At 39.6% G+C, this 25013-nt stretch overlaps 1 protein-coding gene across 3 annotated transcripts in view; it reads right to left on the bottom strand.

Annotated features, from left to right (window-relative positions):
• Positions 1 to 25013, bottom strand: part of LOC127581650 (protein argonaute-3) — a 98654-nt gene that overhangs the window by 52337 nt on the left and 21304 nt on the right. For 2 of the 3 annotated variants that reach the window (XM_052036220.1, XM_052036219.1), the window contains exon 2: positions 2524 to 2695. In XM_052036220.1, coding sequence (XP_051892180.1) covers positions 2524 to 2695 — 172 coding nt within the window. Of the gene's footprint in view, positions 1 to 2523; positions 2696 to 25013 lie in introns of those variants that run through there. The other variant, XM_052036221.1, reaches the window with a different exon arrangement.

The following is a 25013-nucleotide window of genomic DNA, read 5'->3' as shown; positions in this document are numbered from 1 at the left end:
GTGAAGCCAACTAGCCCAACTTGTTCCAATCTCATCATTTTTCTAGCCCTCAGTCATCAAAATCTCTGCACACCTCAAGTCATTGTGCTCAATTTGTCAGATTTGAAAGTCACCAGATAGGCCTCAAAATTGCTTGTTAAATATCAAAATTTAAAGAAAAGCATTTAATGGGGATAAAGTCAGTAAATAAAAACTGCCCGGCTCACCTCTTCTTACATGATCTTATTCACATGAAGTAAAATGGGGCAGATGTTATTATTGGGGTTTGTTTTAATTTGTCTATTAGAGTTTAATATAGGATTGCAACTTGATTTTCCAATTGTTTAATATAATGTTCAACTTGATAGTATCCAGTTTGTCGTTTCAGTTTGCCACGTCATCAATCCTGGCCTCAGCAACTTTCAAACAAAAGTTAGATGTTGTGGGTGCCCAAATTGATGAGAGAGATTAGACAGGCAGTGGGGAGTGTCAACGACGATGAAGGAATGTTGGGCTTGTAAACTAGGACTCTGGTGACTTTACATATGTGATAGGTATATCAATAGATTTGTCACTAGATGCCTTTGAGGAAAAAATGCCTCTGAATCATGATGTAAAGCCAGGATTTGATAACAAATTTGATATGCTGGCAACAATGCCTCCAATTTTGGTCTCTTACACATACCAGATTTTCTTTGTTCCTCAATTGGCAGCCATGCTTACAGCTGCGTAAATGCCAAAGTATAATTTCCAAATACCTTCAGTCCTTAATAGAACTTTATAAACTACTCTTTGATCAAACAGGTGGTCACATTTCCCAGCAACTGCTTCATAATCACTATTACAAAGGGGATTGAACTATTTTAGCAGGGAAAAGGTGATATTTTAAAGTTTTTGCTTTTTTTAAAAAAATTAATTCATATGTGATGTTACCATGAGGCCCAATGCCTTCATAACATAACTTTCTGTTCGTTACTTTTGCTCCTTCATAGTCCAGTCAATGAGATTGGACCTTACACATACACAGAATATCCCCCAAGACATTACATTCCCCCAACAAGCTTAGGGAGCAGAAAGTAGAAACCTTAGTTTCTTCAAAGACTTCACCACCACCTGTATTCATCCTTACTTCTAACCTAATGCATAGGTCCTCAGCCTGCCACAGAGACTCCACACTCAGTATGACCTGACAAATACTGATAGGAGGCAAAGGCATTACCATTGCTGAATTCCTCATCATCATCTTCTTAGAGTTACCTTGACCAGAGATTCAACTAGACCAACCGCATAAATATTACAGGTTTAAGTCAAAGGCTGCATATTCTGTGCAGATTGACACACCTCTTGTTACTCCAAAGCCTTTCACCATCTACAAAACAGCAGTTAAGAGCATGATGGAATACCCTCCAGTTGCCAGTATGGATGCAGCTCCAACAACACTCAAAGCTCAGCACCATCCAGGACAAAGCAATCTGTTTGATTGGTACTCCATCCACCATCCTAAACATTCATTTCCTCCGTCAGTGGAGCACATCCAGCCAGTCAACACTCCTCAGGATCTTATGTTTCAAATAAAGTCTCCACTTACTCTTCTAAACTCTAGCAGGCACATGCCTAGCCGATTCAACCCTTTCCCCATAAGATATTCTAATTATTCCAGTAAATCTTTGAACTGGCAAACATGAAGGTCTAACCAGATCCATAAATGTTTGCAGCAAAGAAGACAGCCATGAAGTCTGCAAAACCTTTTAATCTTAAATTAAATACAATTCCTTCACCAATAATGGGACACCTGATGACATTTTCTCATAACTCAAAATGAGGGAACACCATGTATAAGTTTTTGTATACCTTAGGATCAAAAGAATGATTTATAAAAATAATGACTGCTGAAACAACTTCTTGAGTAAGATGAACACTTTAGAATAGCCATAGGAAGCAGCAGGAAGACTACGTTAATACCAGTGGTAATTCAGAATATCTAGATAATCTAGTGTGACGTACTGTTTCATAGGACACATTTACGAATTTGATCCCCTCTATTGTAATTTTTGATGTTAGAAAGGGGGAAGTGGCAAGAAGAGGGACAGGAAATCAAACTGTGGCATATTAGCAGCTGAACCTGTCACACAATTTGCAGTTTTAGAACTGGGAATATATTGCCTTTCCACTAAGCTGACTAATAATTGATTAAAACGGAGTGGAAAGAGAAGATGGAACAGAATAATAGCTTTTATAATGGTTTTAGACACAACAAACAGCCATCTTAAGGTGGTGTGAAATAGGTTGATGAGAAAGCATATCCCAAGTCTAACGATTCCCATCATTTATTAACAGTGATTTCCCTTTTCAGTCTGTGTTCTTCAAATACAACCAAATGACCAAAAGTATGCAATTGTGCACTTCCCACAACATACTCCTAAATGACACAAGTTGTTAACTTGATATGCCAAGTAAAACGAAAATAAATGTGGTTTACAATTTACACTACACCCAAATGCACCTTATTCTTCTCTCAAGCGTTATCCCCTTCTCTATACGCACCTGTTAACCCTGCGAGGACATTTATCTGGTTTAATATCTACCTCATAGAGGTAGACGTCAATCTTTGGGATATCTACTTGGAAGCAGTTGGCCAGCAGTTTAATCGGTTTTCCCATGGTGCCACATCCTGGACGCCTTGGCACCGTGAAGAGGGGCTGAGCCCCAACAGCTCCTGCAACAAAAAACACAACTCAGTAAAATGAGTCAAAGCAGCCTTTCACAAACTCAAGATAAACAAACATCTTTTTATTTCCTAACTGTGTAGGATCTTTGACAACACAACCAGCTCGCTCATTTTCACCTGTTGCCACTCTCTACTCAGGAGCCGAAGGGAATTCTTTGGCCAATAATCAACTTCTTCTCATTAATCTTGATTAGGTTAGTAACTTGGGGGGGGGGGGGGGGGGGGGGGGGGTCAATTAGCTTGGCTCGCACCTGATATGTTACATGCTGTCTTGCAATGCTACGTGTACAATCTTAACCTGGTATGGACTTGCATGGACCCTAATTTCCTCATCACAGGGGTTGGAAAGTTACTTCTTTGATTCGTATAGAGGGGAAATAAAGCTGGTTGTTGATGCAATTCAAATAAATTTTGTTCATATACAAGAATGAAGTGACCACTAGCAATTGCAAAGATATATAAACAAACAAGGTAAAAACCAGAATGTCAGAATACAATAAATCTCTCATTACATATTAGTAGGGTTCAAAATTAAACATTTTATCTAATATAATTTTCAAATAACTTACAGGAAAGATGTCATGATATTTAGTCCAACTAAATATTTAGTAGATACACATTTCCTGACTAAATCCTTGATCATTTCTTAAAAACACCAACTATCCTGAATTACTGAAATTAGAAATTCAGGCAAATTGATAGACTCCTAGGATTAATTAAATCCATAATGCTCCATTCACTCATTTTCCTACTCAACTATACTGAGATTAGATCTTAAGGTTCTCAATTTCAAGCAATCACCACAGCACAATCATACAGTAAATGTCCTACCACTGCATCAACAAAATCTTGTTTGAGTAACTATGACTATACAAGGGCATAAAAGGAAGATCAATACCATATTCCATTTATTTATTACTTATTACTCTTTTGCAAAAGAGTATCTTGAAGATTTAGTTCAGGCTTCAACTTTGTTTCAGTATGGGCAATGAAAGACAACACCTTAGCAGGTATCTTCCTCTAGCAATTGGTATCACTACAGTACCAAATAAAGTATGACAAGTAGATGCAAGTACAAAATTGCCAGGAAAAAAAAGCACCAGATGTTTGTGGTAGAAACAAATAATTTGATGACAGAAAATGGTTTCAGCTCAGAGTAATGAACATCAGAATCTGAAAAATGTCCTCGAAGTTTACAGCAACATACTTATTGATTTATTATTGTCACATGTATGGAGATAGAGTGAAAAGCTTTTTGTTTGTGTGCCATCTAGACAGATCAGGCCATACATAAGCACATCGAGGTAATGAAAAGAGAAACAAAACGCTGAATATAGCGTTGCTTAATTGATGATCTACCTACTTGATCAGTTAATACTGAACACCAGGCTATTGAAGATGGTGTCTCAGAGGTAATATTGCCACTGAATGCAAGAGGATTTGGTTAGATTCTCTCTTGTTGGTGATGGTCAACATTTGGTCAACATCTGGCTTGTGTGGTCTGAATGTTGCTTGCCCTATTGAGGGGCACAAATTCTACATCACTTTAGTCCATGCATGAGAGATGGCCAGCTACGCGCGAGACATCGAGTCCCTCAGGTTATTCCCATTTACTTTCTAGAACTCTATGAAGGTATTTAGGGATAATGGGGCAAGCCAGGTATATAGAGCTAGATTACAAACTAGTCATGATCTAACAGATGTTGTGCTAAATGGCTTACCTGCTCCTTTCTTTCCTCCACTCATGGGATGTAGACATTACTAGCGTTACTTTATGGTATTTGAATTTCTGGGATTATACCCTCATTACCCTGGAAGGTGGCAGTGAGCTATCTGGCTTGACCATTACTGTCCTAGTGATGAAGCTAATGTGACGCTTATACCAGTGCTAGGATATTGACTAAACGACAATGAAGGAATAGCAATATTCTTCCAGGACAGGATGATGTGAGGGTTGGAGGGAGTTCTTCAGGCAGTGATGTAGTCAAGTATTCCTTTTTTTTTCAGGTTGTGGAAAAGAGGAGATCCTACATCTATCTGAGGTGTTGTGGGAATACAGTATAGGAGTGGATGGAATGTGAAATCAACAAGTTCCCAACACCAGATAATTAAGTAGTGATTTCAATGCTGATGATTCAGTACAACAAGCTGTCAAACTATGATCTAACCTTCCATGAATACTTGAATCCATAACAAAGCACTAATCTTCTACAAAGGCAATGGATGAATAGGAGATGGTACAAGTTCGAAAAAGATAGATTAAAAGGGCCTTAGGTACATAGAGAGAAAATACTATTTACTTTTGTTGTAAAGGTAAGTCAGAGAATTTTAAAATCTTCTAAATTTAAGGACTTAATTACAAGTGAATGCAGCTAAAAATGAAACATTTGTACTTAAAAGTTGCAATAAGCTCTGTTACCAACTTGAGCACAATCTTGGCCCACACAGAAGTGCAGTATTGAGGGGATGTTGTCTTTCAGATGAAGCATTAACCCACAGAATTGATGCCATGGAACTAAATAAATTTGAAAATTTTAGCAATGCTCAGTAAAGGAATTGCCTGGTCATTCATGAACCTAGTGGTTATGAGACCTTGACATGTGCTACTGGGTACTGCATTTATCTATTTAAAAGTAAATGGCTTTCAGAGTAATTCATTGGTTTTAAACAAAGTGCTTTAATGCACTCTGGTGATGTAACAAGACACTGTGTAAATGCAATTTCTTTTTTTAAGTAGATTCTGTCATACTTTACTTCATGTTACTCTGCCCACACAACTTTTGCAGCCTGATTCAATCTCGAAGAATAGATCCACTGTTTCTTTCCCCACACATCTTCCAATGAATACTTTTGCTTAAATGATTTTATCCTTCCTCCTAAAAACATAGAGCAGTAGTGCAGGACAAGCCCCCAGGCTCACCATGTCTGCAGCAACCGTGAGGCCAAATTGAACTAATCCTATCTGCCTGCACATGGTCTGTATCCCTCTATTCCCTGCCTGTTCATGTATCTGTCTAAATGCCTCTTAAACGTTGCTTTTATATCTGCTTCTACCACTTCCCATGGCACTGTGTTCCAGGCAGCTACTATTCTCTGTGTAAAGAAACTCGCTTGCACATCTTAAAACATTCTTCCTCTCACCTTAAACCATGCCTTCTAGTATTTGACATTTACACTCTGGGGAAAAAGACTAACTAGCTACTCTACCCAAGTCTCTTAGAATTTGATATAATTCTATCAGGTTGCCCCTCAGCCTTTGACATTCTAGAGGAAACAATCCAAGTTTGACTAATCTCTCCTTATAGCTAATATTCTCCAATCCAGGCAATATCCTGGTGAACCTCTTCTGCATCCTTTCCAAAACCTCTACATCTTGCCTCTAATGTGGCAACCAGAACTGCACTCAATACTCCAAATGTGGCCTAACCAAAGTTTTTACATAGCTGTGACGTGACTTGCCAACTTTTATACTCAGTGCCCTGACTGATGGAAGGCAAGCATGTTGATCATCTTCATTATTGCCTTATGAACTTGTGTTGCTACTTTCAGAGAGCTATGGACTTGCACCCCAAGATGCTTCTGTACATAAATGCTCTTAAAGGTCCTGTCATTTACTGTATACTTTCTTCTTGCATCTCACCTGTCCGGATTAATCGGCATCTGCCATTTCACCACCCAAATTTCCAACTGACCTATATCCTGCTGCAAGCTTTGACAACCTTCATCGCTATCCACAACTCCAGCATTTTTCCTGTTGTCTGCAAACTTACTAATCAGACCACCTAGATTTTCATCCAAATCATTTATTTATACATATTAGAAACAGAGGTCCCAGCACTGATTCTGGAGGAACACCACTGGTCACAGTCGTCCAGTCAGAAAAACACCTCTCTATCACCACCCCATCTTCTATGGCAAAGCCAATGTTATATCCAACTTACCAGCTCACCATGGATCCCATGTGACTTAATCTTCTGGACAAGCCTACCGTGAGGGACCTCGTCAAATGCTTTACTAAGATCCATGTAGGCAACATCCACCTACTTGCCCTCATCAATCTTCTTCATCACTTCCTCAATAAACTCCATCAAAAATTGAGAGACAGGACCTTGCTGACTATCTGTAACAAGTCCATGTTTATCCAAATGTTAGTAAATCCTATCCCTAAAATTCTTCTCCAATAATTTCCCAACCACTGATGTAAAGCTCACTGGCCTATAAATTTCCTAGATTATCCCTACTGCCTTCTTAATTAAAGGAACAACACTGGTTATTCTCCAGTCTTCAAGGACTTGCCTATAGCTAGAGAGGATACAAAGATCTCGGCTCATGTGCCAGCAATCTTACCCCCAAACAGCCACTCCCAACTTGCCCTCCACAGTTCCTGCCTAATACTGTTGTAATTAGCCTCCCCCAATTTAGCACTTTCACGCAAGGATCAGTTTTATCCTTACCCACAACTATCTTAAAAATTACAATCACTGTTTACAACCACTGAATTTTGATCACTGTTCCCAAAATGCTCATGAGCCTGGCTAGGCTCATTCCCCAGTACAAGATACACTGTGATTCTCATGCAACTACTATTACTTTAGGTATATTCCAGAAACTGAAAAGATTCAGAAATATGTCAACAGCTTGTACATGTTGAACAGATCTTGCAAATTAGACAGTCTCTCCCTACTTACATCTGGCTTAAATATAAAGCACGTCAAAGGTGGTAACTGGATGCCTTTCAACAGTCCTTCCAGATAACACTAAATGTAACTGTTGAGGACTCAGCTGGTGTACAAATTCATCAGTGAGGCATGTTGCTTCAGGCTTGAGTATATTTCTCAGTTGCATACATCCATCAATTGACCAATCTTTAATGTATTCTGGTAATGTCCTTAACACTTACTAAATGTCAAATGATTTTAAACAAATTCAGAGGTCAGGAGGTGCAAGAGTTGTTACTGCAAGTCTACAGTGTGTAGTGGTTTATCAAAGCTACAAGGAATAATGTTAGCTTATTAAATGTGGTAAATGCAAAATAAAAGTTAAGACATATTTACCCTAAAAATGTGGGAAATATTTAGGAAACTGGTTGTCATACAACCATCCTGACCAAGTGCCCAAGTATAAACAATAGACCAACAGCAGGCAACTGATTAAGAAGGATGCCCCAGAGTTGCTACTGGTTTCATAATAGTTTGCATCAATGTCCCTGAATAATTTGGATTTTGAAACTCAAGTTAAATTAATAAAAATTGGATCAAACAGAAATATCAGGGAGAAATTCAGAAAACTTGCTCAGAAATAATGAAGTTAGATAAAATGTTTTGTGAAGAAATGGCAGTTGAAATTTAATGTAGACATGTGTCAACAAGCACAAACTGAGTGTTGGCCTAGGTGACAAAAATTCAAATGATGGTGCTAGTGCAAAGTGCCAAAAGCTGATCTGTAGCATTCAGTCAAACTTCAGGATAAATCTGGATAAACATGTTTTATTTTGTCACTGGAAGAATGTATGTTATATCAACCACTTGCATTCAATATGCATCTTTAACAAAGAATGTTACCAGACAAGTTCTGACACTAAGCCACTTAAGGGAATGCAAGGACAAAGGACTGAAAACTTGGTCAGAAACATGGGTAATAATGATTGCTGCAAAAGAAAAAGAGCGCTAGAGGGGAGAACAGCAGCAAAAGCACCAGTCAGGAGACGGGAACCACTTCTTTTAGCACAGTGAGTTATGTGCTGAAATGTATAGCTTTAATGGGTGGCAAAAACAGATTTAATATTGACTTGAAAGATTTGGATATTTGCGGGGCTATGGCAAAAGAACAGTGAATAGGACAAGCCAGACAGCACAAGTTCAACAAGTTAAATTACATCCTCCTGTATGAGTTTTTGATTCTGGATGCAAGAACAAAAACATACTAAGCAATACTCTGTTCCTACAATTATTGTGTTATGTTGATGCCAGTAATCTGTAGTTACCTTGGTAGGAACAGAAGGAGTTGGCAACTTGCCCCGTGCCTGCTTTGCCATTCAATAAGATCATGGCTGATCTGTTACCTCTGCACCACTTCAAGTTACCTCTGCAGGCACGGTAGTGTAGTGGTTAGTGTAATGCTTTACAGCACCAGTGACCCAGGTTCAAATCCGGCCACTGTCTATAAGGAGTTTGTTCATTCTTCCCGTGTCTGCATGGGTTTCCTCCCACATTCCAAAGATGTACAGGTTAGGAAGTTTTGGGCATGCTATGTTGGTGCCAGAAGCGCGGCAACACTTACGGGCTGCCTCCAGAACACTATGCAAAAAATGTATTTCACTGTGTGTTTCGATGTACATGTGACTAATAAAGATATCTTATCTTTCCTTGTACTTGCCCTGTATTCCTTGATTTCCTTTATATTCAAAAATCTATCCATCTGTGTCTTGAAAACAGTCGATGCCTGACCTGCCACAGTCCTCCTGGGTGGCAAATTACAAAGATTCATTGCACTCTGGATGAAGTAACTTCATCTTACCTTGTCATGAATGGTCAACCCTTTAAATTGAGTCTGCAAGCCCAGGCTCTAGACACCCCAGCCAGGAGAAGCATCATGCCTGCATCTACCTTGTCAACACCCATAAGTATTTTATACAATTAAATGAGATTTCCTCATTCTTCTAAACTCTAGCAAATATAGGGTCAATCTGCTTACTCTCTCCCGGAAAGACAATCTTCCCACTCCAGGAATCATTTTTTCTGCATCTGCTTACCAATGCAAAATTATGCTCTCAGTCCTTCTATTGCAAATATAATCTTGCACAGGTAGTCAGACCAAACCTGTTTGTAATACTCCTAATGCAGCTTCACCAGGGCCCTATATGATTGCAGTAAGACATCTTTTGCTCTTGGACTCAAATCCTCTTGCAATAAAGACCAGCATACCACTTGCCTTCTTTAAACCCTGTTGCACCTGCATGTTAACTTCTAGTGATGTGTTATATAGTTTCTTCTATCAGTTTACTCCTCATACCAATTCCCTCTTGAATGAGCACTCATTCAGTTTCTAAATCACCATCTTCTACAAATCCCTACTGGATGCAAACTGGGTGAATGCATCACCAAGCACCTTCGCTCCATCCGCCATGGCTGTCTAGATTTCCTGGTTGCCAGCCATTTTAATTCTCCTTCCCATTCCCACACCCCTGTCCTCAGCACCTCCCATTCTGCCTGGGTAGTCTACAACCCGGTGGCATGAACAATGAATTCTCCAACTTCCAGTAACTGCTCCCCCTCTCTCCCCCAATCTACCTGGACCCCATCACCTTCTCTTTCCCTCTCCTCCCCTCCATCTGCCCATCACCCACACACTCCTCCCACAGGTTCCCATCCCCTCTGCCCTCCTCACCTCCCTCCTTTATTCCATGCTCCACTTTCTTCTATCAAATTCCATCTGAAGCCCTTTGTCACTTGCACCTATCATCTCCTAGCTTCTGATGCCATTCTCACTCTCCCCTCTCTATCACCCCCCTCATCTGTCAGCTTTTTCTCCTCCCCTTTTTATACTGGCTACCCCCCCCCCCTTTATCTTTGAATTCAGAAGAAGGGTCTCGATCTGAAATGCCGACTGTCCATTTCCCTCCAAAGATGCTGCCTGACCAGTCACATTTTTGCAGCTACAGAGGATTGTTGATTATCTAAAAAAGAAACATAGAAAATTGGAGGAGTAGGCTACTTGGCACTCAAATCCTGGTCCATAATTCAACATGATCATGGCTGATCATCCATTTCAACACTGCTCCTGCAATCCCCAATATACCTCGATGCCATTAGCATTAAGAAATATATCCATCTTCTTCTTGAAGATATCTAATGACTTGGCCTTTGCTGCCTTTTGTGGTAGAGAATTTCACAGGTTCCCCACTCTATGGCTAAAGAAATTCCTCTGATCTTGATTCTAAAATGGCACATCCCATATCCCAAGGCCTTGTTTCTGGACTTTCCAGCCATCAGAAACATAATCCAGTGTGCCTGGTCCTGTTAGAATCTCATAGATTTCCATGAGATCTCATTCTTCTGTACTCCAGTGAATGTAAGCCTAACCGACCCAATCTCTCCTCATACATCAGTCTGCCAGTATTCAGTCCAGTAAATCTTTATTGTGCTCCCTTCAGAAGAATATCCTTTCTCAGACAAGGAGACCAAATTGCACATAAAATTCCCGATGGGCCCTCACTGAGACCCTATACAGCTGCAGCAAGACATCTTTGCGCCTGTACTCATATCCTCTTGCAATGAAGTCCCATATTCCATTTGCCTTCCCAACTACTCGCTGCACATGAACACTTACTTTCAATGATTTGTGGACAAGAATGCCAAGGTTCCTTTGTACCTTCCCTTCTCCCTCCCCCACTCAAATGTGTCTCACCTATGTCTGCCCTGCCTACCAGATAGTTTTTTTTCCTATATTTGACTGTGCCCCTGCTTCCCCCACCCCACCAGCTATACATTTACTGTGAACTTTTTCCCCTGTCAAATTAGTTTAAGCCACCCTGAACAGCACTGGCAAACCTCTTCCACCTGTCTGAGTACTGAACCCATTCTGGTTCTAGTACAACCTGTCCAGTTCATGTTGGTTCCATTTTTCCCAGTAATCCAGAAACCTAAATCTCTCCCTCCTACACTCTCTCTTTAACCACACATTTGTCTGATCTGTTCTCCAATTCCTAAAGTCTCCAGCACATGGATTACAGCTACAGAGGTCCTGCCTTTTAATCTGCTTCCTAGTTCCTTAAACTATTGTTGATGGACCTTTTACCTTATGTCATCAGTAAAAACCTCTGGCTGTTCACCCTTCCCTTTAGAAGGTCTTACAACCACTCCATGACACCCTTGAGCTTTGCACCAGGCAACACACCATCTTGGATTCCCTTTTATTCCTCACTTTTAAGTGACATTCCACAATTGTCCCTGGACTCTTGCTCCTTCCCTTGTGCATCTAAGCTACTCATAGTTCCGTGATTTTGGTTTTGGATGGATTCCCTAGGGATACATTCACCAACGTGGAAAGAACGGTTTTGGAGTTAGATACATAGAACAGTACAGCACAGGAAGAGGCTCTTCAGCCCATGAAGTCTGTGCTGAACACGAAGCGGAATTAAACTAAATCTCTTCTGTCTGCACATGATCCATATCCCTCCATTCCCTGTGTATTCAAGCGTCTACCTAAAAGCCTCTTAAATGCCACTATCATATCTGCTTCCATCAGTACCTCCGGCTGCCCATTCCAGGCACCTACCACTCTGTGTAAAAAAAAACTTGCCCCGCACATCTCCTTTAAATTTTCCCCCTCTCACCTTAAATGCATCTCCTCTAGTATTTGACATTTCTACCCTGGGAAAAAAAGATTCTGACTGCCTACCCTATTAATACCTCTCAATTTTATTTTTATATATAAACTTCTATTGGGTCTCCCCTCAGTCTCCAGAGAAAGCAACCCAAGTTTGTCCAACCTCTCCTCATAGCTAACACCCTTTATTGCAGGCAGCATCCTGGTAAACCTCTTCTGCACCCTCTCCAAATCCCCACATCCTTCCTGTAATTGGATGACCAGAATTGCATACAAAATGGCAGAACAAGAGAGGAGGTGACACAGTGGTAAATCTACACTAATCCCACATGAATCCCATTTTATTCTCCCCATGTTCCCATCACTCTGATGGGAATACACTGAGGTTTCCCTGACTATCTGCCGGTCTCCTTTTCTCTGCTTGGTCTTTTCATTCTCTAACCATTCTTCTAAGCTGCAGGATGGCCACCTCTTAAAGAAACAAGATCAAGTCACACAGTAGCACTGCTCATAATGCAAAGGTTCATCCCTAGCATTAACTGTTTTTCTCTTCTCCAGTGTAGGGATCATGGGAATGCAGCCAACAAAGTTGTTAAAGCTGGCTGATAAGGGTATGTTGCAATCTCAAGACATTTCCACAATGACTCTGTACTATAAACTGTCGTAATGTCATTGCAGACCATGGCCAAGGTTCATCTCCGTAGTTTTTGTTTGAAACAGGTCAACATTGAATGGCTCTGCTTACCAGAAAAGAGTAATTTATGGAAGTACAATTACTGTACTACAACAACCAAAAGCAAAATACTACTAAAGTTTGACAGTTGCACTAAAATTAATTAGTATTGTCAATGATACTTTTAAATTTCTTTACAGGATTCAATAAATAATGAAATAGCACAATTTTTGTAAGACTAAAAATTTACCCAAACTAAATGCAGAAATATCTATTCTCAAAGCAAGTAATGTTTGAATTTTCAATTCACATCTTATATTTTACTGCAGCTTGGTATACTCAGGAATTTAATTCCAAATTAACTTGAGTGGATAGTTGTTGAATTGCTGGAAAGGGAATACTACTAATATGTACAGATATCCAAACAACAGTATTAAAAATTGTGTCAAGGATCAAAATGCAATCAAATATTTATTTTCTGAGATGTTGTATTTCCTACTAGCTTTCAAAACAGTCCCATTAAATATCATAAACTTGAAGGAAAATAGTTTTTCCTCCCATTACTGCCAGATTATTTTGGAGTTCTGCAAAAAGTTTACAAACACAGTGCCTACAATATCAAATCCATAAATAAGAAAAGCAAATTCTCTGCTTTGAAGGCAATCATTGTTGAGGTACGTTTATAATAAAAACACAGAATAGGGGTTATTGGTGATATTCTAACTGGTAAAATGCACAAAATGAAAAAGCATTGGTGTTGGGACCAGTATCATCTGTATTAACAAATTATTTGTATTTGGAAAAACTATATTCACATATACCAAAACAGAAACTACAGATAATCAAGGTTGAATGTATCATAATACAGGAAGAGAGTAAGAATAGAATCTAATAGGCAAATGATTTCAACATAGCAATAATACATTTTGGTAGGAAAAATAAGGAGGTTACAGGCCAATCAGAGGTTAGACTATGAATGGAGTGAAGGAGCAGAGAATTTTGATGATAAAAGTATATAAGTCACTGAAAATAGAAAGGTTAATAAGGCCATTCAAAAGATAAACAAAGTACTAGAATCTTAAAAAAAAACTGCAGAGCTGGAAATCTAGAAACAAAAACAGAAAATGCTGGAAACACTCAGGTAGCATCAATAGAAAGTAAACAGTTTGTGTTCCAGGTCAAAGACCCTTTGTCAGAATGTGGAAAGGGTGAAAAACAAGGACAGGACAGGGGAGAAAATGTGGAGTCAAAAGGAAGAAACAAGTCTAGTGGAAAGAGAACAGGCTGAAACAATGGGTCTGCCCAGGCAGCCCCGGGTGTGCATCTTGGGGAGGAGGTAGAAGCAGGTTAAAGAGGCTACAGAAGGATGATTGCCTGAGAAAATGAGGTGACTGCCTGGGAGACAATAACATTATATTCAGTAGTAGGGTGGGGTCGTGGTTCAGACAGTGGTACGAAGAGGTGGCCGAGAACTAACATTTATCCTCTGTGTGACAGAGGTTAGGTAGCCAAACCACAAAAGCACTACCCTTGTCGATAAGTTTGACAATGACATTGGGGTTTCTCCTGACTGAACAAAATGCTGCAAGTTCAGAAAAGATAGGTTACAATGAGTAATGAGAGTGGAAATATTGAGACTCTCAATGTTGCATCATCACTTTGCAATGAGACATAAGCACTGGGTCTGGTGGCATTTATGGAGAGAGAAACAGTCAATATTTCTAATACTGTGACATTTCAGTTCTGAATGTCTGAACCCTAAATGCTGACTGTTTTTCTCACCACATATGCTGCCTCACTTGACTACTTCCAGCATTCTCTGCTTGTGTTTTGGGTTTCCAGTATTGCTTTCAAAATAAGCCAAAAGAAACAATTACATCAATTACTAATTTAACTAATTTCACAATCAACACATTTCTCAATTTTAACAATGCAAAGACACCAAAAAAAACCACAAGATAAAAGATGAATTCTAATAAATACCATTTGAATAAACCCCACTCCACTTTTCATATGATCAACTTTTGTTTGTTTCTTCAGTTGCTGCTGAGCTGCACTCTTGTATGATCTTATAACTCCTGCACTTACAGGAATTTTTAGATGAAAACATTTGACGCATCAGATTTTGGAATGGTTGTGCCAAGGGTGTGGAGGAATAGATAGAACAAGGGGAATATCTGTGATGGGTTGAGGCCAAAGTTTTGGGGGATAATTTGTAAATTGGACTGTTAGAGGGTGAAAAAGAAGTGTGACGATCCATTGAATACAAAGATGGGGTAGAAAGCAAGAACCAGGAAAATTCTCCTACTGGAGAGGGCAAGAGAAGAGGTGCTGGAAAGAGATGACATGCAGTCAGGAGGACTGTCGACTAAGACCAGGGGGAAAGCCAGGGTTCAGGAAGGAGGAAGACATTTCAGGAGGCATCCATGCAAAAAGCCTCATCATTTGAGAAAATACAAGGGAGAGATGGAAGGACAGGGAGAATGGAATAGAGTCCTCAAGGAGGCAGGGTGGGAGGAAATATAGTCAAGATAACTGCGGAGTCTGTAAGCTTGTAATGCATGTCTAAGACGGAAAGATCCAGAAAGGGAAGTGTCAGAGATGGACCATGTAAAAATAAGAGCAGGGTGGAAATTGGCAGTAAAAGAAATTAAATTTACCTAACACCAGCCTCTGCATTCAGATTACCCTTCACAATTTCCGTCAGCTTCAAAATTTTGAAGATGTATTCTCCTTCTCTCTCAGCATTTCTAAGGGACCATTCCACTAGTGACTCCCAGATCCATTCTTCCATCCCTACCAATTGCTCCAAGTTTCATGGCACATTCCCATGCACCTGCAACAGTTGCAACACTTGTCCTTTTGCCTCTTCCCTTCCTGTTGCTCAAGGACCCAAATGATCTTTCTAGGTAAAGCAGCAAGCACTTCTTCCAATGTGATCTCTTCTATATTGAAGGAACCACTGGGTTATTGCTTTACATACCCCGAGCTTACTGTTGCCTGCCACTTTAATTCTTCATCCCCACTTTGACTGTGGTCTTTTGCACTGTTCTAACTGTGGCCAAGACTTGAGGAACAACATCTCATCTTCCTTCTGCAGACAGCCCTCCAGTCACTGCATCAAATGCTCTACCATCACCGACTCTCCCAATTTCCTCCTCAAAGAATTCACTTGATATTGAGACCTACTCACTGCTCAGACTGCTCTACTTCTTAGAATTGCCAGGGCACAGATGCCTGAAGATAATGGTTAGTGAGGTTGTGGGGACAATGCAACGGGTGGACTTGAGGCACTGGCAGGTCTAGCACATTCTGGCCCAACAAATTCCCTTGGACAATAATAGGTTACTGATACATGGTTGTGGAGGGAGTGGGTGGCTGCTGTCATAGTTAGTAAAGTTGTTAACTGATTGACAGCATTTCACAAATTATGCCAAAACTGCTTAAAAATGCTGTTACGGAAAGATTGATGCTCAGAGTTTCAAATTACTCTGGAGCTGCAACCATTGAAGTAGATGTTGCGGAACATATCAATGACAATATACCAGTCAAATAAAAGTCATGCTCAAACTAGTTAATGAGCTGGTAAACCTACACCCACAGTGATACATTCTGTATTCTATTCTAGTTGTTGAGATACAAGCTAAAGAAAGTAAAGCGACAAGACTGATCTTCAGCAGTGTTCAGTAATAATAAAACACTGGAGACAAGTTTTTTCTAGCCTCAAAGGTAATTGTCTCTGAGGCAGACAAGGTAAAGGGAGTGTTCTGTATCAGGCAGCAAAATGCAAGGTTGTAGCAATGCTATCTGAAGAACTTGCATCTAGGTGGGACCTGTGCTGGAAGTGCCCCTCCATTTATTCCAATGGAGAACATCTGCAAGGGATTTAGGCTGGTGTTACTATTTTTAGATTTCAATTATTCTGACTTTATACAAAGTGTCTTTTAGGACATAAAAACATAAGAAATAACAGGAATACGCCATCCAGACTGCTCATTGAGCACCATCCAGACTGCTCATTGAGCCTGCTTTGCCATTCATTAAGATCAGCACCATTTTCCAGCAACATCCTTGTATCCTTCTCCATGCCCAGAAATCTATAATCTCCGTTTTGAATAAACACATTGACTGAGCCTCTGTAATCCTCTAAGATAGTGAATTCCAAAGGTGGACCACCCTGAGTAAAGAAATTTCTGCTCATCTCATTACTGAGCAGCCCATTCCCAATTCCAAAACTGTGCCCTTTAGTCCTAGACTCCTCAGCAAGGGGAAACATCTCCCCTATATCTAGCCTGTCAAGGCCTTTAAGAATTTTCTATGTTTCAGCAAGATCTCTTAACTTTAAAGAATTTAGCTCCATTCTATTCACTCTCTCCTTACTGAGCAAACCCATCTCTCTGGAACCAGTCTCAAATCTTTACTTAGGTCTCTCTATGGCAAGTGCATCCTGTTTTTTTTTTGATAAGGACATCAAAATTTCCAGGTTTTTAATGGATTTTTTTAAAGATAAGATATCTTTATTAGTCACATGTACTGTACATCAAACACAGTGAAATGCATCTTTTTGCGTAGAGTGTTCTGGGGGGAGCCCACAAGTGTCACCACGTTTCCAGCGCCAACATAGCATGCCCACAACTTCCTAACCTGTCCGTCTTTGGAACATGGGAGGAAACTGGAGCACCCAGAGGAAACCCACGCAGATACGGGGAGAACGTACAAACTCCTTACAGACAGTGGCCGGATTTGAACCCTGGTCGCTGGCGCTGTAAAGCGTTACACTAACCGCTATATTACCATGCCTGCCTAACCAGTTTAGTTAATGTCCAGTACCTTTGGAATATCTGTGATTGCTTCCAAATATCAGAAATAATCAGTCATTTGACAGTTGGCTAAGCCAGGGAATGTAGCTTACTTGAGCTTCAGTTTTTCTCCCCCCAGTATTTTCTGGGCAGCGCTTTTTTTCCCCTCCCCACCCACACTCAACAAGATGAACTTAAAAACTTACTGCTGAAGCAAACATTGTACAATAAGTTGGCCTCTGGAGATCCATACAAGGTCAAATGTGATTTTTTCTCCCTGCGTATCTGCTTAAGCAGGGCAAGTCACTGTTAACTACATATTATGGGCCACTAATGCCACAGAGTGATTGCTCCCTCAATTGAGAGCAGGTGAATGAATTTAAGATCTAGACCTATAAGATCTACCTTCTTGCTCCTCTGTACAGATACATGGCTCATTCTGTTAGTATGGTTTGCATTAATAGTCTCTGAAATGCTTTAAACGTTTCCATCATTTTTTAATCCACTTATTTGCCATAGTATCCTATTTTCCTGTACAACTTCATCATAAATGTAATACTTTCAACATTTAATTTAACAATTTCACCAAAGGTTTTCCTACTGCAGTTTAATGTCTTCATTTTGCCAGTTCTTCGGGATTCATTTGTCACTCGACAATGTTAACAAGGGAATATAGAATTAAGTTTTGGTTTGTTACCATTAAAGAAATGTTTTTTAAAGATATAACTTTTGACAGTAACCTGCTATTTCCTAATACTGTAAATCTGAGAGCAAAGCAAGTGACCACCACAGAAAATAACCTTCCTAAATAATGCCTTTTCAGAAAAATAGAGAACCTAACTATAATACCCTTAATAATAAAAATCTGGACAATGATCAGACCATTTTAAAGCTATTACAGAATTTCTAATTATGTTTGTGTTGAAAAAACAATTAGCACAAACATGCAGAGTATTCATTTCAATCGATAATATATTCAAAACCTGATACAAAATAATTCACTTGATAATTTAATCTCCAATTCTACTAGTCTCAATTTTAGCCACAGTTGCCTTGTCCTGAGGTCCTTCACATCTTTAAATGCTTCACATCTAGGGAAGTATTGTTCTTTCTGAAGCATCTCTGCTAGGGTATGTAGAAATGACAGGGTAACTTAGATTGTACAAGTCCAAGAAAAGCAATGAGATATGACGAAGTTCACCATGTATCAGCGGGAGATAGAATAAGTTTAAAAAATGAGAAATTCAAGGTGGCTGTGTGGAAATATAAGCACAAGCCAGCTGGATCCCCATGTAAAACACCTAGCAACTATGTAAAACTCTCCATTATTTTATGAAAGTTTGCAACAAATTGAGATCAGCCATATATGTTTTGGGTTTTATCCTCTAAGAATCTGAGCACGTTAGTTCTTTGGAAAATGATTCCTAGAACTCTACAACAGCTATACAATAGCATAACCTACAACATCAGGACTTGTCTGTGATCCAGCGTGGTCATCTTTTCCCCCCCCCAACTGACTTAGTTTAATTCTTCTACATGTAGCAAAAACTTGAGAAAATTATTGTAAGGTCATTTTGTTTTGCAATAAAGTGAACATACAGAATCTTCTTAACCAGATTCAATTAATACAAGTTACCTCTATACAATAGTGCAACATTTTTGAAGTATCACCCTACTCTATTAGGTCATCTCAATAGGCAAATTTGATATTTAATTAATCTTCAGTTCAGTAAGAGGCACGTGTGTCCTTGTAAATAAAGTAAATAGGACAGTGGGGAAAGATTTAAGCTAGTCACTGGGGTGGGAAGAGAAAAGATGAAGTAAACAAGAATATGAAGGCAGCTAGAATGGATGTACATAGAATAAAATTATGAACAGTATACAAAGGGTCAATCTGGTACACAAACCAAAAGTAATCAGAATAGAATGAGGTCATGAACATGGAAAAACAAATGTAAGCAAAGGTTAGGCTGCCTAACAGCTCCAGTAACCAGGTTCAATCCTGACCTCTGGTGACATGAGGAGTTTGCACATTCTTCTTGTGACTGTTTTTCCTCCAGGTGATCTGGTTTCCTCCCATGTGTTGGCAAGTGGTAGAATCAGAGGAGAGCTGGTGAGAATGCGGGGAAGAACTGAAGAATGGGAATTGGTGTAGGATTGGCATAAATGGTGCTTGGTTGTAGATGTGGATTTGGTGGGCCAAAAGGCCTGTTTCTGTGCTCCATGACTCAATGCACGGCAAATAAAGATCAAACAAAGCACAAGGAGGTGAAAACCTCCTTTTGTTCCTATTCACTTTATATCAACTTGCCATGTCCTTTAAAATAACAACCAAACTTCTTTTGTAGCCACTGATATACATAGAATGGTTTGTATTTAGTCATAGGATAATAAAGCATGGAAGCAGGCCCTTCGACCCAACTTGTCGATGCCCACCAAAGTGCCCACCCAAGCTAGTCCCATTTGCCTGTATTTGGCCCATATCCCTCTAAACCTTTTCTATCCATGCACTTATCCAAACGTCTTTTAAATGTTGTTATTGTACCAGCCTCAACTACTTTCTCTGGCAGCTCGTTCCATAATTTCATCTTTGTATTTTGCATTTCCGAAAACCTCTGTGTACATCAATCTGTATTACCACCTTGGCTTGCCTACAGTCCCCAAGAAACCTAAGACATGCACTGGGCTTCCATTGAGGGTGTGATGCATGCCAAACTTCCAGTTTTCAGGATCTAACAGAAGTAATCAGAATAGAATAATAAACCCCTTTAAAAGATGCAAAAAAAACCCCCAGTATGATTGAAAAAGAGCTCCACCAGTACCTGGCCAATATTAGTATTCATCCACTTCACTTAAAAAAGAAAATGAACTGCACATTTACATTGATATCACACTTAGCAACACCCTGCGCACTGATTTATTATAGTGTACTGCTCAGCGTGGAATGAAGCATTGAGGCAATGTGCAGAGGCCACTTGTGAGGGCTAACACAAGGTGAGTGGGCCATTACTGGGGACTCTCAGTGGTTGTTCCCAGTGATGACAGACCTCTCAGGTTAAACTGTTGCCATGTTCTTTTTTTTGACTGCACAGGTCTCAATAGCCTGGAGAATACGATAACAAGCTCTGTGTAGAGGGAATTTGGAGTTTGTGTTTCTGTGGAGATGAACTCTTATCATCAGTGCTCCCTCACCTGCTTAATATTTCCAGATTCTGTTTTTAATGTCAATTTCCAGCATCTTTTCTTTAGTTTGCTTTGGTTTTGTGCTGTACTACCCAGACATCAACCTGGGCACAACTTCAGTGACCCATGTTCAATCCTGACCTTGTGTGCTATCTGGCTGGAGTTTGCACATTCTCCCTGTGACCATGTGGATTTCCCTTGGGTGCCCTGGTTTCCTCCCACATCCCAAGACCATACTAGCAGGTGGGTTAACTGGATACTGTAAATTACCCCTAGCGTAGGTGGGTGGCAGCAGAATTTGAGTCAGTTGATGGGGCTGTGAGAAACAATAGATTGCAGGGAAATAAGTAGGAAAACAGGGCTGATGGGAATGTTCTGAGAGCTGGCATGCACTCAACTGGCTGAATGGCTATTTCTTAAGTTGTAGGAAAATATTAATATTACTCAATCTACTAACCAATAAACATACATAAATTATTTATAAAGTATTGTTTAAACATAGTAAGCACCAGAAGTAGTTTACCAATTTAACCAAAACTGATTCTGCTCTGTGTGCATATCATCATTTAACCAAGTAGATGGTATGCATTAGAGCTGACTCACCTTGACCCAAAGCTAATAGATCTTTTAAAGGGGCCAAAATAATTTGCATTAAGAAGTTGCTTACATGATGTCCAAATACACATCAATGGGGCAATCATTCTTTTGGGGTTGTTAGAGGGTGGATAGGTAATGCTAGGGTTAGAAGAAAGGAGAAGTTATTATGAATAATAAAAACTATTACACAATTGGAAAGTAAAATGCACCTTTTTTGCAGGGTGTAAAAAAGAATTTCTTGAAATGCTGAATAGGTTTCCAGTAACAGGAAGTGTTATAAACTGGTCAAACACACAACGAACTCTGCATCAATACTGTATGTGTTGGCTTCAGATATTACTTGTATACAAACTTACAATTTGATCAACACTACCTTTAGAATAGCATCAACATTTAAATCAAACATGAGGTAAGCTTCCAGCAGGTTGCTGGTACAGAAAGAACAACACTGCTCTTTCAGATTGAAAGAGACAGTAAATGGCACTGCTCTCATGCCACCATAATATTCTCTTTGAAGCATTCAGCTATTTTACAGCAAAGGCTGATTTTAAAGTATGGACTACACGAAAATGACCACTACAGATCTGCCTAAATGAAAAAACACCTTCAATTATGCCAGATGTGTCTTTCCTTTTCACCAATTATGAATACCTCTTACTAAATGATCATATTGGTACAGTCACACTGATTTTGAGTAACTGAAGATTGGTCAATATTCCATGTTCTTTATGCCCATTTCAATTTGAGTATTTAGAGACATTCTCAGCTAAATGCCACTTGAGTGACTAAATTACTGCACTGACTGCCGATTATAGAAAGCTGTTTTTCTTTTAATTTTATTCTCAAAGGGAATTTTTTATTCTTAATATTCCCCAAAGAATAGCAAAGATATGAGATCTCTTTCTTGCATTTTGCTTCAAGAAAGCTGTATTCTTGAATTGAACTGTTTTACATTCTACAATTTTTGATGGAAAGATTTGCCTTTATAGAGAACGAGAGAAACTGAAAGAACAGAAGGCCATTTGGGCCATCACAGTCATACCTGGGGTTAAATCAATTGCAAAAGTACTACAGTCAACAAAAAAAATAGTTTGAAGGCTCTAATTTTCCACCTTTGTGGAAAAATTGACAAATTGTTTATTATTGATGAGACAAATGCAGTTGCAACATAGAAGATGCAGGCAAACAAGGGTTTTGTTATAAAGTCAAATGGGACTATAGAATGCTTTGGATTTCATTGTACTTTTCTGATAACACATAGTGGGCGATTTGTTCGATAAGAGCATCCATTATTCAACAGAGTTTAAAGGAAGCTTTTCAGCACAGCAAGAAAAAAGTGACACTAAAATTATGCAGAGAGGAGGATCGTGAACCCATGAACAAACAAAATAGTGATTTCAAGACAATTACATTAATTTGTGTTTTGTGTGTTGTCTGAATCTACATGCCTGTAGCTCACCGTGCTTGTGCACATGACAATAAACTTGAGTTGACTTGAATACTTCTTTTCAGATTTACCACCTTTTAAAAAGGTATCAGTTTTACAAGTCCTGAAGAAATAACAGTAGTAACTGAAGTACTGAGGTATCCAATTTTAATTATTTCAGCTTAGACTTTGCATAACTTATCTCCCTGGGAAACAGCTCTGGGGATACTCTTTCAGCCTGAATCAAGTCATTGATCCTGGTGTGATTTTCAAGATGGATGGGAAGGTTGCTTTTGTTCAAGGTAATCAAGTGGAAAAGCAATGTCCTGCTAACTTGGCTGGGGTGGGTGGAAAACGCAGAATAGCATATTGTTTTTAAAAGTTTCTTCTTCTTTCCCACTCCCAACTGTTAACCCAAATTACTTATACCAAGCATTTTAAGTCACCAACAGTAATACAATTGTCCTATCTTACTTTTCTTCCAGTACATGATTGGATGTGAAGCACTTTGGCAGGACCCAAGGCTGTGAAAAGCACAAAATGTGGACATGAGAAACATTAACAAGTACAATCAAGGATGTTTTACCAATAGAAGAAGTGAAAGTGGATAACAAACAAGAGTAGTTTCCATTAGAAACCAAAATCATGGCCCAAGTACGAAGGTGGAAGATGTGTAAATTTCTGAATGAATACCTTGCATCACTCTTCACAGAAGAGAGAGACATTTAGAGCTAGGGGAAAAACTGATATTGTAAATAGGGGACAGTGAGCGGGTGAGTGACTCATCTCCAGACACCCCAGTGTCTTTCCAGCATCTACAAGACAGAGTGTGACAGAAAAGTCTCAACTTACCAGAAGAATGCAACTCCAACAATATTCAAGAAACTTAACATCATTCAAAGTAAAGCAGCCCACTTGATTGTTACGGCATCAATCACAGGGGCACAGTGGCTGTATGAGTAGAATCCACAAGATGCACACAGCCTAGACTACACATTCTAAACCACAGCCTCGACTAACAAGATGATCAAGGGCTTCAGGCACATGGAATTACCACCATCTGCATGTTGGCTTCCAAGTCACACACCATCCTGGACTGGAAATGTATCCCTGTTCCTTAATCATCACTGGGTGCAAATCCTGGAACTCCCTACTCAACACGACAATGGGAATACTTTCACCATTGGATTGCATTGGTTCAACACTTTGCAATTAAGGATGGATAATAAATGCTGGCCTTGATGCCCAGATTCAAAGAAACAAAAAAGAAAACCCTCACCCATGAGAGAAACCATCTAGAGTTTAGAAGAATGAGAAGGGATATTTAATTGAAATAAACAAAATTCTTAGAATTTGATAGGATTTTAGCATGACATTTCCTCTGGTTGGAGCGTCTTCACAAAAATATCAGTCTCAAAACAAGGGATTAGTCATTCAGGACAGACAAGAAGACATTTCTTCAACCAAAGTAGTAAACTTTTGAAATTCTTTACCCAAAACACTGTGGAGGCTCTGTAGCTGGAAGATTTAAGGTCAAGATTGACAGATTATTAGATATTAAGATATCTGGGATTCACACTGGAGGCAGGCACAATAAATGAGCCACTATCTTATTGAATGGTGAAGCAGGCTAGAAGTGTCAATTGGCCTACTCCTGCTTCAGTTTCTTATGTCCCCACTTCTGGAATCAGTTTAATACCCCCACAATATGACCTTCACATTCTTTCTGAAATTAGGTGAATGCAATAATACAAAAATTGTAGCCTGAACATTTTCTTGACATGGAGAAACAGAGCAATTAAGCACAGATACAGGCCCTTTGGCCCAACAAGTCCATGCTGACCACTGTACCCACCCAGTTAGTCCCAATTTCCTGCGTTTGGCCTATATCCCTCCAAGACCCACCCCTCCATGTACCTATCCAAGTGCTCAAATTATATGATCATATCTGCCTCAACCACATCCTCTGGCAGCTCGTTCCATATACTTACCACCCCCTGCATGAAAAAGTTGCCCCTCAAGTCCTTTTTAAATCTTTCTCCTCACCCGAATGCCTCCTAGTTTTGGATTCCTCTACCCTAGGGAAAAGACTGTTACCTTATCTATGCCTCTCATAATTTTAAACATTTCTATAAGGTCGCCCCTCATTCTCCTATATTCCAAGGAATAAAGACCTAGCTGGGCTAACCTCTCCCTATAACTCAGGCTCTAGTCCTGGCAACATCCTTGTAAATCTTTTCTGCACTCTTTCCAGTTTAACCACCTCTTTCCTATAACAGGGTGACCAAAGCTGTACACAGA

The sequence above is a fragment of the Pristis pectinata genome, chromosome 22 (genome assembly GCF_009764475.1).
Source record: "Pristis pectinata isolate sPriPec2 chromosome 22, sPriPec2.1.pri, whole genome shotgun sequence".
NCBI classification, from domain to species: Eukaryota; Metazoa; Chordata; class Chondrichthyes; order Rhinopristiformes; family Pristidae; genus Pristis; species Pristis pectinata.
Note: the sequence above shows the minus strand (reverse complement) of the source record. Positions and strands in the feature narration are given on the sequence as shown.